Source organism: Brassica oleracea, chromosome C5 (assembly GCF_000695525.1).
Source record: "Brassica oleracea var. oleracea cultivar TO1000 chromosome C5, BOL, whole genome shotgun sequence".
NCBI classification, from domain to species: Eukaryota; Viridiplantae; Streptophyta; class Magnoliopsida; order Brassicales; family Brassicaceae; genus Brassica; species Brassica oleracea.
The window spans coordinates 1,505,366-1,523,493 of NC_027752.1; the positions used below are offsets into that span (position 1 = coordinate 1,505,366).

Genomic DNA, 18,128 nt, shown 5'->3' on the forward strand with positions numbered 1-18,128 from the left:
TGGAGAAGATGTTGTTTCAGAGATTGATACCAGGCACGGGGAGCCTGCTTGAGACCGTAGATTGGCTTGTTGAGGCGACAGACGTAATCTGGTTGATCTGGATCAATGAATCCTGGGGGCTGAGACATGAATACTTCTTCTTGGAGATCACCTTGTAAAAAGGCGTTATTAACATCGAGTTGCTTCACAGCCCAGTTCTTCTTGACAGCTATATCAAGAACCATATGTATCGTTGTTGACTTAATCACGGGACTAAAAGTTTCAGCATAATCAATCCCATACCGTTGATTGAAGCCACGAGCAACTAACCGTCCTTTACGGCGATCAATTTCACCATTAGGCAAGTACTTTGTTGTAAAGATCCATCGGCAAGAGACCAAGTTTTGTGTTGGGTGAGGAGGAACAAGATCCCAAGTTCTGTTCTGCATCATCGCATCAAACTCAGTAGTAGCTGCTGGACACCAACGTTTATCCTTGAGAGCTTGTTGAATAGTGCGTGGTTCGCAGGCTGGTGATTTGAGGAGAGAAGCAGTGAGAGTAAGCTTCTTTATTGGTTTGATAATATTATTCTTGGAACGAGTCTGCATCCGATGATGATTTGGTGGTGGAGAAGACGAGGGTTGGTGCGGGACTTCATTATTTTAAGTTTGGGTTTGAGTAGTCGGAAGAGATAGTGTGAGCTGAGTATTAGGTGCAAGTGTAGTGGTTGGGCTTGGATTGATAGGAATTTGAATTTGGCCTGGTGGAGAACTGGGTAATATTGGTTGGGCTTCGGTGGAGGGTTGGTTTGGCTGGGCCGTGGGTTGCGGCCCATTTTGTGGTGTTGGTTGTGGCTGGGCCGTGGGTTGCGGCCCATTTTGGAGTGGAGCAGTGGGCTCAGAATTATGAGAGGAAGAAGAAGAAGTCGAGAGAGGGAGAGAGGGCAATACCTGAGGGTTTGTTGTCAGAGTCGTCGATGGTGGCGGTTGAGACTGGTGAGGATCCGAGCACGGGGGAGGGACGACGGTGTATGGTGGGAACGCTGATGTTGATGGTGGATCAACGGGAGGTGTTGCAGAGACGGAGGATTGGGTTCGATTTTGAAAAGGGAAACTCTCTTCATCAAATGTCACATGACGGGATGTGTAGAGGCGAGCAGCATCAACATCTAAGCAATAATAGGCACTTTGTGTCGTCGAGTATCCAAGGAAGACGCACTGTTGAGATCGATTGTCAAGCTTATGTTTGGTGTAGGGTCTCAACCATGGGTAGCAAGCACAACCAAAGATGCGTAGTTTGTCGTAGGTGGGTGCATCACCAAAGAGCTTTTCATACGGTGTCTTGAGATCAAGAACAGGCGTTGGAAGTCGGTTGATCGTATAGACAGCTGCGGCAAAAGCATAAGGCCACAACTCTTTCGGCACAGAAGCTTTGGAGAGCATCGTTAGTCCTGTTTCTACGATATGGCGGTGCTTTCTTTCTGATACGCCATTGTGCTCCGGTGTGTGGGGAGGAGACGTGAGATGCGTAATTCCATTTGCGGCGAGGTATGTCTTTAACACCATAAACTCTCCACCATTATCAGTAAAAAATGTTCCAATTTTTTGTTGAAAACGATTTTCTACCAGACATTTAAACGCTATGAAGACTTCCTTAACATCTGACTTCTTTTTGATTGGATACATCCAGGTATAGCGGGAGTAATGGTCGACGATAACAAGGTAATATTTGAAGTGATCTTTAGAGAGGATAGGAGATGTCCATACATCACTGAATAAGAGTTCAAGGGGTCGGGTTGATTTTAGACTTGATTTTGAGAAGGGTAGTTTGTGGCTTTTGTTTAGAAGACAATGAGAACAAGGAGATAAAGTTTTATTAAAAGAGGAAACTGGCAACTTGTAATGAGAAACAACAGTGTTTAAGATAGATAGGGAGGGGTGTCCTAATCTTGAGTGCCAATAGGTTAAGGTGGTTTTAGGACTTGGGGAAGAAAACATAGCAGTAGGTGGTGGTTTCGAAATTGGCCACTCATAGAGCTCATCTTTAGTTCTGCCTTGGAGTAATAGGTCCCCCGTGCTGAGATCCTTCACCTGGAATGAGGCAGGGAAAAATTCTACAGAAACTTGATTAGAGTTACATAGTCGATAAACTGATATAAGGTTTTTGTGAATATTAGGAACACATAGAACTTTATGTAAAGCAAGAGGTCTAGTGTTAGAGGGTAGGAATGATGAACCCGTATGAGAAATGGAGAGACCGGTACCATCAGCTATCTGCACATCATCATTTCCATGATATGGCTGATGTAGTGACAGATTTTGCAGGTCAGAGGTGAGGTGGTGTGTAGCCCCACTGTCAAGGAGCCAGTTGTCTGGTGCGTAGGAGGATGCGCCAGCAAAGTTTGCCCGTGGCTGCCAAGGTTTGAACGGGTTGATCTGAGTCTGTGCATTCGAATGCTGTGTGAGAAGCTGAGGACACCTCTTTGCGGAATGTCCTTGAACAGCTCAGATTTGGCACCGGCCAAGGTATGGTCTTGGAGACCGGTTGTCTTGTCTTGCTGGTGACTGAAAGTTGTTGTGATTTTTGTAGTTGTTGTTGTTGTTGTAGCGCTGGCGATTGTTGTAGTTGTTGTTGTTTCCACGCTGCTGAGCCATGTTTGCAGTCGCAGGAACGGGAGAAGAGACGGTGTCAGGGGCAGCTAGCAACTTAGCTTCATGATTCAAGAGTTTCTCATGAAGTTCAGTTATTGTTGGTGGTGCATCGCGACCTTCGATCTGATCTACAACGGTCTTATAGTCTTCAGGGAGACCATCAAGTATCAGATCAATCTGATCCTCATGATCAACAGCCTTCCCAAGGATGGCAAGCTGATCCAAACGAGCATATGCCCTTGGAGGTAAATGTCAATCGTCTTATTCTCCTTCTTCCAGTTCTTAAGTTGAGTTTTGAGCTGCTTGATGTGTCCTCTGCTGGGCTTGGCATAGGTGGAAGACAGAGTGTTCCAAACTTCATATGCTGTGGTGGCACGAGAGACAATGGGCTGAACAGCAACAGAGAGAGCCCCGATCAGTGCGCTGTAAATAAGCTGATCCTGTCGCTTCCACACGGTGTATGCCGGATTGACGGAGACTTCGGCATCAGCGGTGATTGTTTGAGACGGAATGGTGAGAGATCCGTCAAGATGGCCAATCAGACCGTAGCCATCAAGCAAGGCACGGACTTGGAGGCTCCACATCAGGTAATTGGTTGCTGTGAGCTTAGAGACATTAGTCATGTTAATGTTGAGAAGTTTTTGGGTGGGGTTTTCAATGGTGATAGTCTCGACAGGGGAGTTGTTTTCAGATGAAGACATGGCGGCTGTGAAGAAAGAAAAAGGATTTTAGGTTTGCTAGGTATCGTTAATGCTCTGATACCATATAGATTGAATGTATTACTTTATTACTTAGAGGAATTTACAATATATAGAGTTATACAAACGTGTAGAGGAAGCTAGAAGTTAATGGAGAATATACAACTTTACAAATATGTGTCTATGTGATCTCCTTTCCTTATCATTTCCGACACTTTTTCTGAGTTTAAGTTTTGTAATGATATATGTAGGTAACTTTTTTGGGCTGAAGGTAAGGCCTAATAGAGAGGGTAATGCCGACAAATATCCTAACTAACCCCCTGCTAATTATTTTGTTGACTAATTCTTGCAACAAAAATATATATTTGACAAAAAAATATATTTTGTAAAATATTTTATACTACCTATGTTTCATATTAAGTGTCACTTTAGCTCATTTTTCTTGTTTCACAAAAAATGTCATTCTACAATACCAATGCAATTTATACAACTTTTCAGCTCAAAATTAATTGCAAAATGCATTGATTTTATAAATAAATCGATTTATCTAAAATATTATTGATTAGATATGTGATATTAATAAAAACATAAATGCATTTAAAAGTTCTTTAATATGTGTGAAAAACGCCTAAGTGACACTCTTTGTGAGACGGAAGGAGTAACACATATTCTTGAGTTGCAATGAATGACATCTCAGGACTGTCTTCATCGTCACTAGAGCTCTTCATCCAAGCAGGAGACTTCTCTGTTTATACTCACTATGTCATATGCAACTGAGTTTATACTGATCACTACGCCATATGTGACTGTACAAGTACATCATAAGGAAAAGAGTTCAAATCCAAACGAACAACATATCTGGACGCAAGACTGATTATGTTTACCGTGGCGAGGAAAGAGACCACTGTATATATGTTAATGGCCAAGTTTGATTTCTTTAATAGTGATTAGGTAGATAAAGCCGTACGAAAAATGTATTGACCAAAACTAATAATTACTGTTTCAAATCACCTAAACAATTTTAAAATCTTCGTGACAAAAAAAAACAATTTTAAAATCTATAAAAAATATTTTATCAAATCACATAAAGATTTTAATTTGTATTTTCAAAATTTCATCAAAATCACCCAAATAACTTCAAAACTCACCTAAATCCCATTAAAACTAAAACACCCTAAAAGCTTCTAAAACCATTGGTTCAATACAGCCCCTAATATCCCATGAGTCCCTTCTTTTTCACTTCCAAAGGCATGTGAGGGGTTTTGTCAGACTTCAATCATGAGCGTAACCTTATGTTACAAGAGCAGGACAAGATTTTTAACATAAAGCGTTATGAATGATCAGCACTTCCATCGAATTTGGTGGTTTTGAGTCATTCTCTTGCACAAACCTCAGCGCACCTTTACTGATCAACTAATATCACCAATAATCACCACATGAACAACTTCCTTCTTTGAAATGATGAAACTGTCTTGCATCTCTCAGTAGAATTTCTCGTTGCTTGATCCTACTAACATACTTCATTAAAGAATGACAATCTCCGCAGATTCTAAGGTTCTTAACGATCCTTATCACCGTTCCAGGAGCAGTTCTAAGAAGCCCCAGTGCAAGAGCCAGTTTTTCACTATGGATTCCTGTAACATTCTCCTTCTCTTCTTCTTCAATGTCATGAATCGACCAATCACCTCCCGGAATGTATCCTCTCTCAACAGCAAGCGATACGATCTCCTCAAGCTTCAAACGTATCTCTTGTGCTTGCTTATGAGAATCATCACCAGCTACAAATTTGTTCAGCTGACCGTCCACTTCGATGTAACTCCATCCCTTGCATCTTTCTTTGACCATCTTCTGCAAAGGTAATCTTCTTTTCTCTACATCTTGATGCTTCCCCTTAGCTTCTGCTAAGAAAATATAACTACCCCGAAGCTCTGTATCAATCTCCACAAGATTTTGCGACACCATTTCGCCCTTTCTATTACTGTTGTGCGCCTTGCAAGCACGATAGAGTGCAGCCCACGTCGTGAGATCAGGCTTTATCGGCATACTTTCTATGAGCTCATGTGCTTCGTTCAGCTTCCCTGCTCTACCTAACAGATCAACGACTACCACATAGTGCTTCAGCGTGGGCTCAATCGCATAGTCAAGCCTCATGCTGTCGAAGAAATTGATTCCCAAATCTACTTCGCCTGAGTTCAAACATGCAGTTAGAACCGCAAGAAACACAACTTCGTCTGGCTTCTCTCCTGAATACATCATTTCTCTGAAACAAAGGATAGCCTGTTGAAACCGTCCATGGACCGCCCAACCTTGGATCATAGCCGTCCAGGAAAGAATATCCTTATCCCCCATATTACTGAACACATTAGCCGCACAGTCAACTTCCCCACATTTTGCATACATATCTACCAGAGCTGTCCCTATAGCTCTATCCAATTTAAACCCATTGTCCAAAACATATCCATGAACTCGTATTCCTGATTCAAGCGCACCAGATTTCGAACACGCAGAGAGCACAGCAGCAACTGTGTACTCATTAGGCTTCATACCCTTCTCCACCATCTCAAAATAAATCGAAATCGCAGTCTCATATTCATCATTCTGAGAAAACCCATTGATCAACGTCGTCAAAGAAACCACATTCTTCTCTGGCATCAACTCAAAACACTGCTTTGCTCTGTTCAGCTCGCCGCTATCGACATAGCCCTTGATCAAAGTACTCCAAGATCCTGAATTTCTCTCCGGCATGGACCCGAAAAGCGTTGCAGCCGTTTGCATATCCTTGGCTCGACAATACCCATTGATCAAAACATTCCAAAGCAAAACACCCTCCTTTTTGATTCTCTCAGGACTTTCGTCGAACACTTGGTACGCGTACTTTAACCCTTTAGTCTTACCGTACATATCAACCAAAGACACTCTAACAAAGGAATCACAGTCAACGCAATCCTTCACCGTCGCGGCGTGAAGAGCCTTACCTAACCACCTAAACCCTAATTTCGAATTCGATTTAAGCACAAACGGGAAAGTTAGCCGATCAGGTCTCACACCAAGCCTTAGCATCATAATGAAATGACGAAGTGAACATTCGAAACGTGCGTTCTCCGTCAAACCGCGAATCAAAGCGTTGAAAACGAAGAGATTCTTCTCTTTCGAGTATCTGAAGATCGAGAGGGTGTAATCAGGGGACTTGAGAAGAGAAGAGCAAGAGAGTAGCTGAGAAGCGACGCGGCTTGTGAGAAGGCTGCGGCGGAGGATCTGAGCGTAGACGCGGCGGAGACTTGCTATGTCTTTGCAGGAGTGAATCAGAGGTATGAAGTGAGACTCGTCCGGTGAGGATCGATGAACGGTCGGAAAAGATATTTTGGCGGGAGAAGAAGGCTTCGGTTTGAACAGAACATAAAGTGATTTCATTGTTCCCTCAAAAAACATTCAGACCAGATCTCTCGGTATACATATATATAGGCAAATATGCAAACCGGATTAAACCGCTATCATTCAGTATTCTTAACCGTTTCAAACCGGACAGAAGTTAATCGTAGAAGAAAAATCAAGCGAGTAAACAATAATTAAGTATGTCATTTGCCAGTAATATTCATAGTTCATAATGTCTTATTATATATGATTATCGAAAGTTTAATAGTTTTATAATTCGACACAGTACAAAAGAGAGAGAGAAGAAGAAGACAATGCATCGATTTAAAGAACTCCAAAGAAAGGGTTGTTGATGGCGGAATTGAGCTCTGTTCCAGCTGAGTTGATAATGGCTGGATCTATCTTGTCCCTTGGTAAGAACAAGAACTCTCCTCCTTCCATTTTCTCAAACCCACATAGCTCCATGAACTCTATGCCTCCTCTCAGCGAACCAACCCTATCCTGTTTACATCCCAAGAACCATGGTTTGTAAGATACTGGACTATCATTGCATAGAACCTTCAATCCAATCTGTGGACTGAAACTAGCACACAGATTGTTTACCTGAAATGTTTGGTTGGTGAGTCTAATTTTCCGGAATTTCTCTTCATCTGGATTCTTAGCGACATTTCCCAGGTAAGTCAGCAGAGTCTGGAACGCTCTCTTCACTTTAGCATCATCCTCCTGAACCAACAAGAAATTTCTGTTTTAGTCAAAGTTTTACTTGATCCTCCCACCTAAATTTCAACTGAAACACTTTTACAAGACACAGGTTGCCGCGAGACCAAAAGACTACTCGCTGTGTGGATTGATATCTATTGTATGCATTTTACCTTGTGGGCTTGCTTAAGCGACCTCAAGCATTCTCTCATTTGTTCAGTCTTAGTGGCGGGTCTAATAGGCAGTGAACTCTGCAACAAGAAAATAACGTCTCTCTAAGCACATAGTAGAAGAGGATAAATATAACTTGCTTTTTTGAAAACGTTTTTACCTTCTTCTCCTCCACAACTGGCACTGAAGGTTTTGCAGCCGCAGGATCTTCAGCAGGCAGTCCTAGTTTCCGCCTTCTTTCAGCCTGTTATAATGTAAATACGAGTCTTCAAGGTTTTTGTTGAGGAATAAATATGTAATGCAAAAAGGCATGTAAATCTACCTTGTCTTCTTCAACTTTTTGACGGATCTTTTCCCTAGCCCGTCTTTCTTCTTCTTTCTCGGCTTTACGCAAAAGGATTATACTGAAAATACACAACCAATAAACGTATTTACTTGAATAAACAATACACAAATAAGAGTAGAAATAAGAGTAGAGCTTACAAGCCTGACACTATTAAGTAGAAGCAACAAACCGTTTTCTTTCGTTATCTTCTTCCATCCGCTTTGCTTCTAGGAGTTCTTTGCCAATCCTAATTCGCTCCTGAACCAAACACTACCATGTTAAAAAAAGATGATAACGAAAAGAGTGCTTACAGTTTCAGCCATGGCACAATTACTATCTCACACATTCTATAGGCATATTCTTATTACACTACCAAGAGGATTCGCCTTAGGAGCAAAAATTAATACTAACAATGGTTGAATCATCATAAGATTATATGTAAATATAGATAAGACATCTTATAAGAGGACCAACAGAATACCTTCTCTCTTTCACGCTCCATCCGTTTTTCTTCCTCTTCTTTCTTCTTCCGCGCACGTTCCCTATTATGGTGAACATCACAAAATGAGGGAAACATAAACAGATTCAACAATAAACATCTTCCAGGATTATCCTAAACATTTTATATTAACCAATATTTAAATCGAATAGATGAAGAAAGAAGGAAAAGACAAGGCTATGCATGATAAAAGAGTGATTGATGTCTCTAGTGCGCGCTACAGAAGAAAATGAACATGGACAGAAAATCAGAAAACTCATAGTACTTTAGTTCTTGTGCTTTCATCTTCACTTCTTCCGGCGTAAGAGCAGGTTTAGGAGGCCCAACTTTAGAGTTGGCAGGTACCTAGGCAAACAGTCGACAACATAGACATTACGCTTACAGAAAGAGAAGCAATGGAGAAAAATTGAGAACACATAAATGCTTAATACAACGTGCTATAAGCAAAACAGTTCAGAATTGAAGAGCAAATATCAACAAGCAAAACATTTCAGAAAAGACATTTTTTGCTGAAAACCAAACTATTGACAAACCTTTGGAAATTCATCAACGTCAGGATCATTCTCATGCTCCACCACCCAATTAACTGCAGCCTCGAGACTGGCATTACCTGAAGAGATGAAGACCAAATAATGTTACAGGAAGTAACAAATCTCATTCGATAAGCTTATTTATACCTATTGAGTTCAGCCTAAAATATTGGAGCTTTCAGTAAGCTTTACATAAGATTGTAATAGGAGCCCACAACCAATAATGAAAACGCTAGATATTTACCAGAGTAGTGGAGTGCTCGGGTAGCACGAGCTTTAGGGAAACCCATCCCTTCAAGTTCCTCGAGTATTTTTTGGTCAACCTCTGGAACAACCATCTCTGCAGGAAAGAGATAGAGAGACCATAAGAACTGAACTTCATATGCATAAACATTTACAAAGTACCTTCAGCAGCATCTCCACTACCGCTAGAACCATCAGCGTTGTCAATCTCCATAGCAGGCTGCTTAGGAGCTGCTTCCAAGCTGATTGGTTTTACCGTCTCCGTTGTCTTATCCACAAACTCAGTATGCCCTGTTCTCTTCGTATGCAAATCGCTTTCCTTTATATTGTACAAGAACGAGAAAACAAATCAGATATAATCAAATATACATTAGTCATGAAACTCGTGGCGCAATTGCAGAAGCCAAAGCTCCCACAGGGCAATCAAACTAAGAGAACTCTAGTAAACAACGAGCAATCGAAACCAAAGTTTCTATCTAATTAAGACCAAATCAGCTGAAAACACTGGAAAATATATTCAAATTCCATTCAAAAGTCAAGTCAAAACCCATCAGCTCCAAAGCCAGTAAAGATTGTAATCAAAATCGAGATTACAGAGTCTAAATTCATAAAAGGATCGATGAGAATCGAAGATCCGTACGGTTTTAGAGCGGCAAGGCTTGCTGCAAGCAGTGCAAACGAGATTGAGCACCGCCTCAGTGGACTCGGCGAAATTGGAGTGAGAGGTGAGCTCCGCATGCTCCTGAGCCTCCTCCACGGACTTCAGCAGCGCACCACAATCACCGCACTTGAGCGATACTCCTGCCATGGCTCCACAATCAATCTCGATAACGAACTTTGGTTTTTCAGAAACTCCGATGCCTTTTCCTTTCCTTTTAATCGATCGTTGCTTGGGATGAGAGGAAGACGTAGAGCCGGTTTAATCATCTCCACTGCCGGTTCAATTTTTCCGGTTTTGATATCGAAATTAATTGATCCTATCGGTTAGTTACAAAGCGTTCCATGACAATTTAATACCGGTCTGCATTTATTTATTTTACCAATGTAAGCAGACGGTTTGTAGTTTTTATTTTTCTCGGAAGTAATTTTATGTTTATTAAATATAAAAATACAAAACAAGGATTTCAACTCATACCGTATTTTTTTTTCTTCAAATATTACAAATTGTAGTTCCGAAATTTATGCCCATAATCTTCATATACCCAAAGTCAAAATAACCAATTTCCTTGCACTATCACTCACTAGGTTATCAATACTTTAACTCAAACATTATTAATTTAACAATTATTAAAAAAAATCTAATTAGACATGAATATGGCGTAATATTAACTGATTTGTTGTTAATGAAATTAAAAGAAATATTATATATATATATATATAAATTTTAAATTACAGCCCTAAAACTAATCATCTCTAACTTAAATATTTAACCTAGAATCTAGACAATGTTGTTTTACCATATCACAATTAAGAAAAAACAATAAGATAATATCCATAAAAGTTGAAATTGAAAAAAAAAAGGTTCAAAAGAAGCTCCCATGCAACAAAACAACAATTAGCATTCCAGAAGAGCAACAAAATGTTATAACACGAAATCTAAGTATGCCTTGTTGCCGAAGAAATCTAAGTGAAACAAAAACAAAAACAAAAACCAAAGTACCAAAAGACCAAAAGAGATTGTCTAATGCCACAGGTAAACTATCTGAAATGTGGCTGTATAAAACGAAAAACTGCAACTGAAAAATTAAAACAAAGAGAAGAATCTTCAGTTCTGCTCAGCAACCATCACAGCATCGCCGGCTTTCTCCTTAGGAGCCACCACCACCATCTCAGTCGAATTAGGGTGTAGGTTCAGACCTAAAGGATTCAAAGATGGCTCCTCCACTTCAGGATCAGAAGGGTGGCTAAGGCTTTCCCCTGAACCACTTGAATCACCATCTTCATCCTCTTCTTCGACTTCTTCCATCAGAACATCACCTTCAGCTTCAGCCATCTCTACGTTCTGCTCTGGAACCCTCTCCTGCAACGGAACAGCGTTACTTATCATCTGCCCCGTCCTAAGCTTCTCTCTATACTCCTCCATCTCAGCTCGATACCTCTCTTTATCCTCCATCGCCTTCCCTTGGTAAACCGACTTCTCTTGATCATTGAGCTTGTTCCAAAGCTCACCGATCGTCCTGCTGATCTCCCTGTCCTTACCAGGGTTAAGCGGCTTCAGCCTAGCGTGCTGCTCCGCGAAAAAGAAGTTGTAGCCGCTTCTGTTGGGCTTAGGATGAGCAGGGTCACGTCTCTTGATCTCTGACTTCTTTCTTCTCCTGCGGCGTTTAGTCACTCCTCCAGCAATCCCCTGAGTATTGGCATTGTTGAGGGAAACAACATGACTCTGTTGTGGAGCCAGCTCGTAGAGAACTCCTCTGAGCTCCTCTGATCCCATCTTTACAGTTACAAGATAAGCATCTTCGCATTTCCCATCGATCACTCCATTCACAATTGGACCATTTGAAGAACCTGAAACAATAACCACAGTTTTGTTATTTCTAGAGAGTTAAATTTTGTATCTATACACTTCAATAAAAGGAATCTTTGGTTATAATCTCTCTTATTATTATTGTTTGATTAAAGAGAGAAAAAGAGTTTAGACCTCCAGGGAGATCACTAGAGTTGATCCTTGGTTGTGGTGTATAGGTTAAAGCTAGAGGCTCTTGCGGAGGTCTTATCACAAGTCCTGGTCCAGCAGCAGATGGGTTCTGAAGAATGTCTACAGAAAGAAAATAATGTTAACACAAACATAAAAAAAGTAAACTAAAGAAGATTTGATTTTTGGTAGTAACCTGGAGGAGGGGTCTGGACATTAGATCTAAAGAAGTAGAGTTGCTCATAGTTCTTAAGAAGGGAGAAGTAGTATTTGCGCAGGACAAAAGATGCGTTTGTTGCTGTTGGAGGAAAGACAAATGTGGCAGTTACTTCTTTCCATCTCCTTTCATTAACTATCTGCAATTCAAAACAAGGTAAAATGATGTCAATCAATGAGAAATAAATTAAAATAGGTCAAATTGATATAGCCTAGGGTTTTAAGTATAATTTGAAATAACATACCTTACTGATTCCACCACGAGATGTTACCTCCTTGAAAAGCTTGTGCAAGTCCAAATCTTTCCCTCCTATGATAGGAACCCTACGATTAAAAGGAGCAACGCACGTTACATGCAAGATTAAAGACTAACTTAAAGACAGAATCTCATGCATTAGTAAACATGAAACTTTTTCAGTTCAATTCTCAAAACACAAGGCATGAGTTTATCATCACTCACAAAGGGAAGCAAAAAAAAAAAAACTCACATGAATTTAGTTCCCAAGCGAGAATGAAGCCTTTCTAACGTTGCCACGAAGAGCTTGGCATCTGCGACCACAGCTTCATACGTTGCTTCAGGGGTAACGTGAATATTGTTCATTGGAACTGATCCTTGCTTAAGACAAGAGCTTGATGCCATTCCTTACACACCTAAAAATTTCGAAAAGAAAAGATGTGAGCACTTTTAAGATCATTAACCCTCCTTACCAACCACTCAACCCTCTTACAGCATTTACTTTCATACTTATTAATGAAAAAAAAGTCAGAGACTATCAAAGTGTTTTTAACCGTTGTCCATAAAACAGAAACTCAAAGAGACACATCAGTTCAGTTTGAAGATATTATCCACAGAGATGCAAATGAAGGAACAACAAGTAAAGAAGCAGATTGCAAAGTCCAAGAAAAAAAATGCTTTAAAGGAAAAGCTGCAAAGCCCCTCTCCATGAATTCTCATCCTCTCTATGTTTCTTATATGCAAAACAAAAACTGAATAGACAGGTTGACATTAAATGTAAAGCGACTTGTGCTACAAAAAAGCAACTACACTTCAATAACAGCGACACATCTAGCCACCCAATCTCTTTTTTTGTCTGTCCAAAAGAATATTATTTTCGTATTTTACCGGAGATTTTCAAGAACACAAAAACCAAGAAAATCCATGAACAAGCATATCAACAAATACTTAACAGGCATCTATGAAAAACTAACAACTTTCTCCAAAGGAGTCATTCCTTCTCATGTTTATATGACCAAACAACGAATGAATCTTTTTTAACATGTTTACCAAAAAAATAAAAACGAATGAATCTTCCTTAGATGTTGTTATAGAGAAGACTAAATAAAAGATTAAATAATAGTATATAAAAGACTTGAAATTATTTTTTTTTTAAAAGATCTCACCGTTTAACCTTGAATATTCATAAAAAAAATCAAAGCTTTATAATGGTGAAAGAAGTTAATAGAGAATATAATGAAGGGACGCGTACGTTGGTGTATATGTATGATTGTGAGGAACCCAGAGATGAAGAAATGAGAATAACTGATGGGGAGGCTATATAATAGGTCAAAATTTATATATTTACCATAGGGTGAGAGAGACTTGGGCAATGTGAAATGATAATGCACTATATATGGGGAAAAAAGATTGAGAAGAATTATATAAATTTTACAGGAAGGAAAATTACTTTTCTATTTTTATTTAAATTTTAGATCTTGAAGATTGACCACAAAAACAGATTTCAAATATTAAATTTGGTATTTGTGGTAAATATAGTATGACTGACTTTTATTCAAACTAAAAGTAATCTATTTTTACAAAAAACGATAATAATTTGTATTATTTGTTAAATTTTGTTCTGAACAGTTATTTTTGAGTGGTGTGAAATCATTAAACTATAAATTTATTAACTGATTTGAACGTTAAAAATCAAATAAGAAAATGTACACAAAATTACAAATGGATATAAATTCTTTCTAAATTAATAATGACCAAAATAATGATGAATTTATTTTCTCCACTACATTCATAAAAATATTTATAGTACAATCAACATTAGAAGACAAGAAAGTACAGTATATATGTGTTTTCCAATCATAGATAATATTTAGTAATTATATGAATTAGTTACGTGTTTTTAGTTCAGTGATTAAAAAGTTGATATTGTATTGTGTTCATGGTCTTATCATAGTTTGTATTATTTTCTGTAAAAGGTTTAATAAAATATATATGATTCCACAAATACTTATTTTAGATATTAAAAATTTGACTTGGCACATTTCATTATTTTGTGTACTATTTGATCAAATTCAACCATATATAGCTAAGAATGGTAACACAGTCAAATTACTTGGGCATATCTAATCTAATCAAATCAAATTAAGATAGGAACTTAATAATTCAAAAAGGTGATAATAACAAGAAAGTCTCCTCAGATGCATTTTAAATATATTTGTATTCAAAGTTTGAGGGATGAAATAGAAAATGATAAATGGAAAATAAAAATGAGATATAATCTTAACTAATGGGATTGATATGCACAGCTTTGTAAGGAAAAGTGAGAAAAAATCTTAGGATTTTTAGTATAAAATATTTATAATATATACATTTTTTCAATATAGATCTTACTAGTAAAATATCATGTAATTTTTTTTGAGTATAAAGTGTTAAATGCTAGAAAAAAGTAAAATCGTTTTGCACTATTAGTTCTGTGTAAAGATATTCACTTCTAAATATTCAAAAGATTTGTCTTACATGAAAAAAGTTGAAAAGATGGTAATAGCATAAAGCAACAAAAACTATGATTTAGATGGTATTACAGTATAACCATAAAAGTGATATACAAACACATAATCATCAGAACTATACACACACAACATATCTCAAAAATGCTTCAAGAAGAGTGAAGGTCCATGGACGATCTTCTCAAACCTCGATTCTTTGACGTAACCCTAACCTAAAAGACACGCAAAACAACAAAAGTATCAGTAAAAAGATATTACACATGAATAATTAGAACATATAGTTTTGGAAACTTCTTTTGACGACTCACCTTTGATGATAAAGGAGGCAAAGATGCTCGCCTTGTAAGCTCTTTTCTTTCCTCTTGAACAGCTTTTAATCTTTCTCTCAACAGCTCCACTTCATTCTCAATCTTTAACCTCTCATAATCAACCGCAGACATCGACTTCCTCCTTGAACCCGAAGAGCTTAGCGACTGTTTGCGTGGTCGACACAGTGGAGGAAGCTTTCTAGCTATCCCCGAGACAATGATACCATTGCTAGCAGAAGATTCTTCTAAAGTCTTCTTTTTCTCCACGTTCTCTTTTTCTTCCTTCACCATGTAAACGTCACGCACACGTGAATACGCAACTTCTGAATCCGACGTATACAAATATCTGTTCTTATCTTCCCTATAATGCATGTCAAGAACCGTTCCATCATGTTCTTGAACAAGCAAAGCTCTTCGCTCTTGAGGTGGTTCTTGTTTTTGGTTCTCTTTTGGTAAAGAACATTCAAATTCCTCTGCCTCAACGAGTAGATCTCTATAAGCTTCGACTTCTTTCTCCAAGAAATGTTTTTCCCTCTCACGACGTATCAAAATGTCTTTGAGTATGACCATCTCTTCAGCATCAAACGTAGATTTCTCTTCGACCATTCTCTGGAACTGCATGGCTTCCATTTCTATGGCTGCCTTCTCGTCTTGCAGCCTGTGTATCATCGCCATGGCTTCATCGGCTGCTGATGCTGCTGCGCTTCTCTCTTTATCTAGCTCAACACAAACCGCTGCTCGAGCAGCTCGCTCTTTTTTCAATGCTTCCTCTAACTCATTAATAGATTTTTCCTCTACATTTCTTACAAAACATAGACTTGCTGACGAATTAAGTGATACAGTTTTTTCAAGTTCCGGCCAATGAGACGGGCTAATCCTCTCTTCTTTCTTTACATCATCTGTAACATACCAAACCCATTAAGACACATTCAAGAAGAGCATAATCTCTACAAGAAATGGACAACATTAATCAGTTTTTTTTTTTTTTTGGATACTAGGAGGTTCGGGCCGAAGCCTATAACCCCATGCCCGAAGCCACATCATGTAATATTAGTTTCGACCCAGAGTTCATATCGATCAGCTTTAAGATAAGAAAGAAAACCTTTGCAGTCATCATCGTTGGAACACCTTTCCTCTTTAGCTCTGATAAAGGCATGATCATAAGGCTGCATCAAAGGATGTTTTACGGTTTCATCGAAGGCTTCTAGTGAAGAAACGGATCCAAGACTTCCGTAATCCACACGGCATCTCCTAGGGTTCTTAAGACCTTTTCTTGGTCTTCGGGTAACAAAACGCTTACCTTTCACTCCCTGTTCATCTCTTGATGCATCTTCCTCTGTTTCATCCTTAACCCTAGCATTACTTACATCACCACTGTTCTTTCTCACCAGCTTCATTTCAACAAACCGTTTCGAATCATCATCATCACTAGTAATGGAACCAAAAGGGATCTTGCTTTTGATCAATCTATCTACGGATGAGATTTTCTCTGATGCACAAGCCACCAGATTCCCTTCAATGCACATGTTTGGATCACCGAAACGTCCGTTGTGGAATCTTGGAAGAGAGAAACCTAGAAGCCCTATAGATCTCAAGACAACGTGTATAAAAAGAGATGTGCAGAGAAGCAAATAAGCTATGGTGAGATTCAGAAATGCGCCTATGAGATCAGTTAAACTCCAATCTTGCGTATCCAAACACGGCATTTTTTTGTAAATAGATGAGTCTCTATTAGCTTCAAAGAGTCTATGTATCTGTTAATCAAAATCTATGTTACGTTCAGACAATCATGTCTCCGAAAAATCTGTAGAGAACAGAAACATTGATTATCTTCTCGAGCTTTGATAATCTAAAATGAAATCATCAATTTAAAGCAAAAGGATGCGAACCACAAGTTAATAACTATTTTTAAAGATCGTTCTTAATCGATCATTGAAATAAAAAATGGATTCAACGTAAAACTGAGGTATATAGTAGCATATGCCGTAATGCGAACGTTAGAGCAACATTATCAACAACACTTGTTAGAAAAGTTCTTAGAGTTTTTAATTAGTATTTCTAGTCTAAGCACTTTTCTAAGATACTTAAGTTGAAAAACAACATTATCAATGGAACTTTTTGAAGGTTCTTAGGTATAAAATATTATTTTCTTATTAATAATTAGTAATTAAGATATATAATCCTGAGCATATACCCATTTATAATCACCATTAAAAAGAAAAACATTTTTATTCATTTCATATAAAATTATAAACATTTTTTTACATTCCATACATAAAAAAAAAATCATATGTGATTTGGAAGATGTCCAAATTTAGCCCATATATTTTCAATCAAATCGTATTTTAATTGTTCATGGGCTTGTCTATTATGAACGCTCGTTCGACGATCCATTGCACTGCCAAGATTTGAAGGCCTAGTAACGGTAAATGTATCTTCGTCTTCGCTTTCTTGAAATTCTCTAACGTTATCTTGAGTGTTTGTTGATCGTTCATCCTCGACAATCATAATATTATGGAGAATGATGCATGCTCTCATAAAATTAGCTATTTTGTCTTCATCCCATAACTTATATGGATTTTTCACAACGGCAAATCTAGCTTGCAGAACTCCGAAGGCACGCTCAACATCTTTTCGAACAGCTTCTTGGGTTTTAGCAAATAACGAATGTTTCTCACTTTGAGGAAGTCGGATAGATTGAATAAAAGTCGCTCATTTCGGATAAATACCATCAGTGAGATAATATGCCAAATGGTATGGATTACCATTAACATAAAAGTCGCCCATTTTGGATAGATTGAATAAAAGTCGCTCATTTCGGATAAATACCATCAGTGAGATAATATGCCAAATGGTATGGATTACCATTAACATAAAAGTCGCCCATTTTGGATAGATTGAATAAAAATCGCCCATAACAGAGATAGAATATTAACAGAGATAGAAGACAAACCTTGTATCGTTTCGATTCGAAGCACGACGGCGAGATCCTTGTGGATTGGGTGAGACTAGACGACGGCGGCCGAAATCTACCATCGAGAGAGAGAGAGAATAGTGAAA

General features: G+C 38.4%; 4 protein-coding genes across 6 annotated transcripts; all 4 read right to left on the bottom strand.

Moving 5' to 3' along the window:
* Positions 1-4,651: 4,651 nt before the first annotated feature.
* LOC106295836 (pentatricopeptide repeat-containing protein At1g04840) lies at positions 4,652-6,742 on the bottom strand. Its single transcript, XM_013731829.1, has one exon. It carries the CDS (start codon positions 6,737-6,739, stop codon positions 4,748-4,750), a length of 1,992 nt encoding a protein of 663 aa, XP_013587283.1. The 5' UTR covers positions 6,740-6,742; the 3' UTR covers positions 4,652-4,747.
* Positions 6,743-6,894: 152 nt separating this feature from the next.
* On the bottom strand, positions 6,895-10,053 carry LOC106295837 (caldesmon). Its single transcript, XM_013731830.1, has 12 exons — positions 9,808-10,053; positions 9,330-9,486; positions 9,169-9,264; positions 8,928-9,004; positions 8,660-8,739; positions 8,377-8,437; positions 8,086-8,153; positions 7,893-7,974; positions 7,731-7,814; positions 7,573-7,650; positions 7,304-7,423; positions 6,895-7,201 (listed from the first exon to the last, which is right to left on the bottom strand). Exons 1-12 carry the CDS (start codon positions 9,973-9,975, stop codon positions 7,025-7,027), a joined length of 1,248 nt encoding a protein of 415 aa, XP_013587284.1. The 5' UTR covers positions 9,976-10,053; the 3' UTR covers positions 6,895-7,024.
* Positions 10,054-10,736: 683 nt separating this feature from the next.
* Positions 10,737-13,553, bottom strand: LOC106293768 (high mobility group B protein 15). 3 transcript variants are annotated; one of them, XM_013729415.1, is made up of 6 exons: positions 13,506-13,553; positions 12,507-12,669; positions 12,264-12,342; positions 11,999-12,158; positions 11,809-11,925; positions 10,737-11,675 (listed from the first exon to the last, which is right to left on the bottom strand). In XM_013729415.1, exons 2-6 carry the CDS (start codon positions 12,656-12,658, stop codon positions 10,933-10,935), a joined length of 1,251 nt encoding a protein of 416 aa, XP_013584869.1. In that variant the 5' UTR covers positions 12,659-12,669; positions 13,506-13,553; the 3' UTR covers positions 10,737-10,932. The 3 variants fall into 3 exon arrangements, with proteins under 3 accessions (XP_013584869.1, XP_013584870.1, XP_013584871.1); XM_013729416.1 differs by lacking the exon at positions 13,506-13,553 and adding an exon at positions 13,420-13,491; XM_013729417.1 differs by lacking the exon at positions 13,506-13,553 and adding an exon at positions 12,808-12,898.
* A 1,334-nt stretch (positions 13,554-14,887) lies between these two features.
* Positions 14,888-16,866, bottom strand: LOC106294060. The gene is made up of 3 exons (XM_013729679.1): positions 16,171-16,866; positions 15,069-15,967; positions 14,888-14,972 (listed from the first exon to the last, which is right to left on the bottom strand). Exons 1-3 carry the CDS (start codon positions 16,772-16,774, stop codon positions 14,910-14,912), a joined length of 1,566 nt encoding a protein of 521 aa, XP_013585133.1. The 5' UTR covers positions 16,775-16,866; the 3' UTR covers positions 14,888-14,909.
* Between the last annotated feature and the right edge of the window lie 1,262 nt (positions 16,867-18,128).